At 39.7% G+C, this 9,608-nt stretch overlaps 1 protein-coding gene across 1 annotated transcript in view; it reads right to left on the minus strand.

Annotated features, from left to right (window-relative positions):
- Window positions 1-3,670: 3,670 nt before the first annotated feature.
- The window catches only part of LOC117115502, a 9,941-nt gene continuing 4,003 nt past the window's right edge, over window positions 3,671-9,608 (minus strand). The window contains exons 2-3 of the mRNA XM_033259344.1: window positions 6,264-6,548; window positions 3,671-4,242 (exon numbers count right to left, since the gene is read on the minus strand). Of these exons, the coding sequence (XP_033115235.1) occupies window positions 4,046-4,242; window positions 6,264-6,543 (477 nt within the window). The 5' untranslated portion in view covers window positions 6,544-6,548 and the 3' untranslated portion in view covers window positions 3,671-4,045. The remainder of the gene's footprint in view (window positions 4,243-6,263; window positions 6,549-9,608) is intronic.

Raw genomic sequence — 9,608 nt, forward strand, 5'->3', positions numbered from 1 at the left:
GTTCAGGTAATCTAGAGAAAATGACTGATATTATTATATTTTACTATGAAAGACTTCGTCTCATTGGGAAAATGGAATTTTGGAAATTTAAAATTATGATCTCACAGAATACATAATTAATTTTTCTAAACATCATGATTATTTACTGCCCTCTAGGTTCAGAGATTTATTACGAGCTCTATTGTGAGAGAAGTCTTTCATACGATTTTTTTTTACCCCAATGTCCCTTATGTGATCTTTGACCCCAAGTTGTGAACAACACATAAATGGGAGGTGGCACCGGTCCTACTGACCAAGTTTTAATAAAATCGTTCCAGTAGTTTTCCACTAGTAGCCTTTTAAAATGTTGCCAGAAAGAAAGAAAGAACTAGAGATACTATGTTCAATAGAACATGAACCCAGTCATTTTTCAGGATTTGACCCTAAGGTGACCAGTGTGACCTTTGACCTCAAGCTGTGAGCACCCCATGTTTGGTAGAGGTCTGTCCAATGCAATTGGTCCAATCGTTAGTCACTAGCAATATTTGATAATTTTCACCAAAATGACCCTTGTGACTTTTGACCTATAGGCGAAGAGTTTTTTTTTTTTCATGTTTAGAATGTCCTAAGGATCATTCCTGGTAAATTCGAGCTCAATTTGGCTATTTTTAAAATTGGACCCCGATGACCCCTATGTTACCTTAATCCCAGACTGGGGAGTAAGAGGTGTCGCTGGGAAACTGCTCAGAAAAAGAACCCAGTCAGCATGCTGCTGACTGGGTAATGATGCTTTAAATACTTTGGCAGGTCGTTATAAGCGTTTGGACAGTCCACAAGTTACGAATTACATTATTTCTGTTGTAGATTGAACATCTTGCCACTAAAAGCAAGTCGCAAGGCATTACTTATTGATTATTTCTGGTGGGTTCAAAAAGAAGTTATGGCTTTAGAAACCACAGATAACAAAATGTGTCGAGAACAATGAATCATGGATATCTAAAATAGTAAAATTCCTATCAATGTTTTCAAATGCAGAATTATTCGATGATGTTTTCTGCGTCAGGAGATTTATTAGGATTGATATTTTTTTCCTACCTGACGTGTTACCGTAGTGAATGTTAGATACTGTACGTTCTCAAAAAATAATAACCAAGTTCGGTTATTTCAGTCTATGTTATCGGTGATTCGATCGGTGTTCAGTATTTTTATATGGTACCTCTATTCTCCCGCCTTGGTTGTAGTTTAGATATTTTGTATTTCAAGATCCTGTGTTCTACGACGATGTTTTAAGCAACATTCCCGTTCCGTAATTTTTGTTTCGATTATAGGATACTTGTTCACATTTGTTGTTATATAATTTGAACGTAGCCTCAGTATCAATTAATTTGCAGTTTCTCTTGTTTGTCATTTTTTCCCCTTGTTTAATTTATCTACTCACATGGTGTTAAGGAGCCAATTCTCCCCCCTTCTATACGTCATCCTCTTCTTAATTTTTTTTTTCTTGACCTATAGGCCTATCGTATTTTGTGCCGAAGAGGTCAGACAAGACAAATAAAAGGATCACACAAATTCGGATGGAAATTTTCATTTATTGTTAAATGACGAATGAATAATACAAATACAAAAATATATAATATAAATAACACAACTTGAACAAATGTGGGGCAGCCACAACCAACAGCTTAAATTACTCTATTCATGTGAAATGAATACCTTGTACATACAGTGGAAGCTGCCCCTATCAAACATACTGTATTAGTACAGTAAACTAACATACTATTTCTGCTTATCTTATTAAATTACACATGAGCACCATATCAATACACACAAAAATTCTTACCTAAATATATACCTGTTTCATAAAGAGTTACACCAAATAGATTCAAATATTAATACACTTAAACAATTAAAATATAACTATTCTGGGTGCACACGCCGCATCATCGAAAATAACAACTACCGGGCGGAAGTAGGGGAGGATGGTGGGTTTAAAATTGTTACTTGTTAAGGCCAACTCAGACAGCGTCGGCCGACGCAGCCCGACGCGATTTGTTGTCGCGTCGGGTCTGTGTGAGTTAAACGCATACGCGATGGTGTGCGTCGGTGGCAGTCGCGTCGTAGAATATTAAACATGTTTAATATTTCTCACGACGGCTTAAGACTGTCCCCGACGATAAATCGGGTCGGGTAAATGCAGTTTGGGGATAGACATGACTGACCGGAATTGAAGGTATAACAGACCCGTGGGCCACGAAAATTATGTTGCCCTTGGCCACGCAGGTACCCTTTTGAATTTGTGTTGCCTAGTGATGCCAACTTTAGCATGAGCTCAGGGTGGAGTACTTCCCATTTCAAAGGACTCCCTTGTCGTGCTCTTCGGAAGCCCTCGTCGTACGACCTCCAATTTACATTGTCTAAAGCGTGCAGCTCTAAAATGTTATTAACATATTTAAGTAGAGGCAAGGACCGATTAGTGCGATTGAATCTGACATCGGCAAATAACTCGACGTCTCACCTGGAAACAGGTCACCTATATGCCCAATTGTATGGCTTGACTGGTGTAATTCGGTGACCGAAGGCTCTGTAGTCGATGAGGCAGCCGTAGCTGGTGGATGGGTGACCGCAGGCTCTGTAGTCTGAGTTGGCCTTTACTCAGAGTGAATGCAGAAAGCAAGGAAGCGCACCACTTGAAACACGGCAGGCAGACAAGCCACGCTACCCAGAATGCACTTGACAGCGCCCTCAATGTGTCCGCCCTCAATCGACACAAATACATCTTTCTTATTGAAAAATTCATTTTTGTGCCGAAGAGATCAGACAAGACAAATAAAAGGATCACACAAATTCGGATGGAAATTTTCATTTATTGTTAAATGACGAATGAATAATACAAATACAAAAAATGTATAATATAAATAACACAACTTGAACAAATGTTGGGCAGCCACAACCAACAGCTTAAATTACTCTATTCATGTGAAATGAATACCTTGTACATACAGTGGAAGCTGCCCCTATCAAACATACTGTATTAGTACACTAAACTAACATACTATTTCTGCTTATCTTATTAAATTACACATGAGCACCATATCAATACAATCATAAATTCTTACCTAAATATATACCTGTTTCATAAAGAGTTGCACCAAATAGATTCAAATATGAATACACTTAAACAATTAAAATATAACTATTCTGGGTGCACACGCCACAAACCCGACTAACAGAAAGGGTTACACCCAGAAACAAACTACAAAATCTCGGAGCCATGCTCAACGGACCCATTTATCCCCAGGCTTAACCCAACCATGTGTCGTGAGCCAAAGCTCGAACAACCTGTGCAAAAGTTTATAGTATAAAAGTCTGAATACGGATATCATTTTTTACTGCCTTAGAATTACATCGAACGAACTGTTGTATAGTATTTTATGATAGGCCAAGCGAAGCCACATGTGTGGCCGCCCCGATGTGAAAGCTGTGCCCTTTATACCTAGATGGGTCGAGACCTATAAAACTAATTGCCTCCTTTAATTTGGCGGATATCAACTGTGCTACAATGGGTCTACCATCCATATGCTGGAGCAGGGGACCAGAGGTGTGGTGAAAATGATTAGGGTACTCTTGTAGGGCCTTCACGGGACAGAACTGAGGCTTAGATGACCTCTCGAACATAATATGAACAGGTGGCTTACCAACCCCAGTCTTGTGTTTGTGGACAGTTAAAGAGACAGACTTAGGAGAAAGACTAATATCGTTGCGTTAAATGACCTTGTCAACACCGCCTTTACCTACGGCTAATTCACCGATTCTAAAGAAACCTTGAAAGGCAGTCAGAAAAAAGGCTTTGAAAAGTAACCTGTAACAAAATGTCTGTTCAATAGAGTCTAAAGATATTATTAATCTAGATAAGATATCAGCAGTGATTGGAAGAAGAGTGTCGGAACGAGCAGACGTAGCATGGACGCCGCGTAAAATCTTCCCTACTAGAAAGGAATTAGACTGGTCGGGTAAACCAGCTAGTTTATGAATGAATGAAATAGCGGATATCGTCGAAGAAACTGTTCTAGGTGCGTAATTTGATCCATGCAAAGTTACAAATTGTAGCCGGAGAAATTGGGAGCTGAATGGGTTTACCTAACCATGCTGCCAGTTTCTGAATACTGCGTTGATATGCTATAACCGTTGTTGGTGCCAAAGAGGAGCGAATGAGTGAGGTAGCTTCTTGAGTAAGGGGTGCGAAATCAGTTGAGCATACCACACCTGTAAATAAAAATTCAAATATAAATGAGACGAGATGGGACACTAATTGGAGTTCGACTGACATCTGGGAAGGACTCTAAAGCTTGGGCAATTTTTCCCCTCGACAGGAAATCGGCTAAAACATTATCCACACCCGGAATGTGCGATGCACGGAAGTAAATATTATGTTGCAGGCATACAAGTACCAAACGCCGAATGAGCCGTAAAAGTACGTTATCTTTTGCAGATTTCTTATTGACAACAGCCACAACAGCTGAATTGTCGCAACGAAATAAAATCCGGCGATTGGACAGATCAGAGCCCCATACCTCCAAAGCAATAACGATTGGGAATAGGTTAAGCATAGCTATGGATAGACCTTCAAACTCCGGTGTCCATTCAATAAAAAAACCGCTTATTATTAAATACTGCTGCGCATCCGATGGATGCCGCTGCATCTGAAAACAAACGTAGAGTAGTTGAATGAAACCAGGTTTCTTGAAGAATAAGAGCCTTCCCGTTGAAAGACTCTAGAAAACTCAACCACATACGCAAGTCATCCTTAACCTCTTGTGTCACTCGGATAAAATGAGTTGGATGCCTTGCTAAAGACAATACATTTATCAGACGCCTCAAAAAGGCCCTACCCGGCACCACAACGCTACAAGCATAATTGAGAAGACCCACCAATGACTGCAAGTCGCGAAGCGTAACCTTTTTCCTACTTACAAAATTCAATAATCTTTGCCGTAGTGTTATTAATTTTAGATAAAGGTAGACGACATTCCATTGAAACAGTGTCAACTTCAATTCCATATATTGTAATGACAGTTGTCGGTGCTACAGTTTTTGACTCTTTAATAGGGACTCCAATCTTGTTACAAAGAAAAAGAAAATAAGCCAGTGCATCGCGACAAAATTTAGATTCTTTAGGACCAATAAAAAATAAGTCGACAAGAATATGGGATATATCCAACACCTTAAACCTAGACCGCATTATCCAAACTAACGCTGTGCTAAATGATTAAAAAATGCAGCAAGAACGACTAGCCCCCATAGGTAGACACCGGTCATAGTACTAAAGACCGTTCCAAGTAAAGCCCAACAGGTGATAGTCAGACAGATGAATAGGGATAATTCTAAATGCGTCCTCTATATCGGTTTTTGACATTAAAGATCCCGGCCCATTGTTTAATACTAAAGAGATAACGTTATCAATCGTGTAACTTGAGAAGCAGTGTGTGGAATACCAGAATTTACGGAAGCTCCTCGGGGGAATGAAAGATCTTGAATTATCCTAAATTTGCCAGATTCAGCTTTAGGGATAACATCAAGAGGGGAAGCTATACATTTATCAAAAGGTGGTGACGCAAACGGGCCCGCTAATCTACCCACCTGCAAGCCTTTATTTATAAAGTCGTTAATTTGTTCTGGGTGATCGAGAGCACTTTTGTGATTCCGAGCCACGCCTGGAAAAGGCGGGTTCGAGCAAAGGAGGCGGAAGCCAAAAGTGAACCCACTGATCAATTCAAGGAAAAGTTTGTGATCGTATCCTAACAAAAATTGTCTCAATTTATTTACTATTACTGGAGTTGGTAGATGGGGCGGCTCGGACACCGTTGCGACGCATTTGTTGACCAGTACTGGCAGGTTTCCTTTTGTTGCACTGTGTTCGGGGGTGGGGGGAATAATGGCAGACGGAACAGATGTGGGCATAAATGCAGTTTGGGGATAGACATGACTGACCGGAATTGAAGGTATAACAGACCCGTGGGCCACGAAAATTATGTTGCCCTTGGCCACGCAGGTACCCTTTTGAATTTGTGTTGCCTAGTGATGCCAACTTTAGCATGAGCTCAGGGTGGAGTGCTTCCCATTTCAAAGGACTCCCTTGTCGTGCTCTTCGGAAGCCCTCGTCGTACGACCTCCAATTTACATTGTCTAAAGCGTGCAGCTCTAAAATGTTATTAACATATTTAAGTAGAGGCAAGGACTGATTAGTGCGATTGAATCTGACATCGGCAAATAACTCGACGTCTCACCTGGAAACAGGTCACCTATATGCCCCATTGTATGGCTTGACTGGTGTAATTCGGTGACCGAAGGCTCTGTAGTCGATGAGGCAGCTGTAGCTGGTGGATGGGTTGTAGACGCCGATAAGCTTGCATCGCCCGCCTTCATAACTTTTGCTACTTCCGCAGCTAGCATAACATAATCTACCTCTGGCACCGATGTTGCTGTTTTGGTTATCTTCTTCGCTGTAGTTTTCTTGTTGTTGGCCGCAGCCTTAGAAGCTGAACGGCGACCTTGTGCTTTTGGCATTGTACCTGAAAAGATTGTTGAAAGGAAGAATTCAATAATGTGTTGTAAAATGTGAACTAACTAGCGGCATGACCGTATCTCCGTCCCCGGAAGACCGTACTATCGTACGGTGCAATTAACGAAAGTTATATGTGAACATACTGGGGCTCACCCAGGCAAGCAATCGCCTGAAGGCATGTCAATGGCCCGGGGACCCACAAATAGCCCGGAGGCTAAAAATTGGCCCGGCGGCACACAAATAGCCCGGAGGCGCACAAATAGCCTGGAGGCTAACAATTGGCCCGGAGGCACACAAATAGCCCGGAGGCACACAACTAGCCCTTAGGCAATCAAACGTTGCCTAACCAATAGCAATCAGCCTAAGTCGTCCAGTGGAACGACAGAGATTTCTATATATCTAAACATCATTATAACGGCCAATAAACGATAACCTTATTCACCTGTAGCAACGTTTTTTTTTTTTTTTTTTTTTTTTTTTTATTTATTTATTTATTTTTTTTTTTTATTTTTTTTTTTTTTTTGTTATTATTCTTATACACACATAGTCGGTAATGGCTGCTAATTGCCAGCGTTCACATAAATTAATAACAAGATTAAACATAAAGATATACTGGGCTCACAATAGTTTCTGCATTTACAATAGCCTGGCGGACGCTTCTAGCATATCTATACATTCCTGACGACCGGCCTTGAGGGGAATACGTGCTGAGATGTACCCCATCGGAATGGATGTGTGACCAGTCATTCCAAAGACCTCTGTGTCTCCAGTAAGTCACATACCTGTCCTCAGCATAAGTTGCCTGAAGTTGTTGGTTGTTCAAAACTGAATCGTTAAATAAATTACCCACGCGGGTTGGATGGCGTTTTAGCAGTTGACCAATCAGGACATGTTTACATTCTAGGCCATGTACCAGATATTCTACCAAGTTAACAATTGTTTGCACAATGACTTCATTTGGACAGTCTGTAATGTCATTTTCACCTAGGTGAATATACACAATGTCCGCCCTCAAGGTGTCGGCCCTCAATCGACACAAATACATCTTTCTTATTGAAAAATGCATTTTTATTCTTGTATTTTTTTTTTCAAAAAATATTTTAAAGTCGTCAAGAATGCTTACCGGTATTAAAATCGTATTCAATTTAGACATTTAATCATCAAATACACCTGTAACTTAAATTCATCCGGTCGTCAATACGTATGCCTAATACAGTATGCTGTATCGATTTGTTGTTTTACGAATCACTCATAAGCTTGACAAGCCAACGTCTGATAAGGTCATTTGAGATTTTATTGTAGATTCCCCCTCTGAGAAGAAGCATCCATAAAAGAAATCAGAGTCTATGATTATTTTTATGGAGGCAACGCTAACAAGTAACATGCACATCAATGTTTGACTTCAGAAACATTATGACATTATACAGACTCGAACTATGGGTGCATGGTACTGATGAGTTTGAACCCGACCCATAATGAAGTATTTACAGGAAAGTAATAAATTCCAGCTGGGAATGTGAAGGGAGGGTCTCCGTTTACTGTTGTAAAGTCTACAAGGACGTTTATTTTTTTATTTTTTTCTTAAAAAAGGACAACAATTTTGATTAGTGAATAAATGGAATGTCGTTCGGTTGAACTGTTTAAATTAGAACCAAATGCTCTCAATATGGAAGATATCACTCTGCGGAGGCAGAAAGCAGTAGACAAGCAGCATGCAAAAGGCAACCGACTCTAAATTGTGATTTAATTATTTTATTTTATTGATTAGTCGGGGTCTACCAACAATATTCTTCAAGGTGGAGATTTTCATCAGGTTTCTTGGTCTCGTGACTTCATGATTAATCATGGGGTATATTATGCCAAGTGGTGAAGTCCCCATTCGCAAACTTCCTCTCCCACACAACTCCTGTCCTGGTGAATAGTGTGGCTAGGCACCCCAGGCGGTTAGTGTGGAAAAAAATGATCGCTCGTCTTGTGTTTGTGTGATCTCGTGTATACATATTACGTGTAGTAGGCTACTTAAACTTAACTTCTTTTTGGATTCTATCTAAGAATTACTAACCTCCTATTAATTCGAAATAAAAAAAATCTTGAATTGAAGAGGACTCCACCCAAAATCTCCCACGCCCCATCCCCCACACTCAATGCTTTGCACCTTGCATTATCCTCCCCCATTGCTACATTCTACATCAGCCACTGCATTAAATGTTTTAAATATACACAAAAAAATACTTATAAAATGATTATTTGAGAGGGGAAACGTTTGTTCAAACTGAAGCATTTGCTTAAATAAATAGTGTGTAATTAATAATTGTATTTAAAACATGATGGATTACAAGATGTGAGCCCATAAATTAATTATTATTCGTGTTTTATGCATTTTAAATTATGACGTTTACTCTTTCAATTGTGTTTTGTATCATGTTTTTTAATTGTCTTTACTATGTTTATTTTGTGAAAAATAAATAAGGTCCTCCATCTATGCATGGGGCGAATGGGCAAGGTGTGAGTAAAAATGAATATGCATATTACATAGCCTGTCATTCATTATAGGCCTGTTTGAAGTCATGTCTGGATAGCTTGAAATTACCTTGTTGACATTCAAAATAATTATGTTAAAAGTAGTTAATTCATGATTGTAATTGTTTTATAATTTGTACAAGTGTTTATTAGCGAAGAATTTTGTGTTTCTCGCATGAAGTTTATAGTAGCTTTCATAGACAACGTATAATTTTAATTTTAGGTACAAAAGCAGGGATTGTTTTTTAGGAAATGCTGTATACATTTCATTTGCTTATAGGTGATAGGCCTGATGATTAAATGACGGATCATCAGCGAAAGAGGGGCAGATAAATAATAGTAATAATAATAGTGTAGTTTTATATAGCGCACATATCCATCTAATGTAAGATGTTCAAAGCGCTTGATATGTGGACTAGGAACTCGATCAATGACTTTCTTCGCCCCTAAGGGTCCCTTCGTGTCTGTGCTATCCGGTAACCCGGTACCAGCAACTCTCGTCGTCCACCACAGGGGCTGTCTGTTCCAGTACACCGGGGTATCCCCC

This window comes from Anneissia japonica, unplaced genomic scaffold (genome assembly GCF_011630105.1).
Source record: "Anneissia japonica isolate Jap-2015-1 unplaced genomic scaffold, ASM1163010v1 scaffold287837_len168178_cov141, whole genome shotgun sequence".
Classification (NCBI taxonomy): Eukaryota; Metazoa; Echinodermata; class Crinoidea; order Comatulida; family Comatulidae; genus Anneissia; species Anneissia japonica.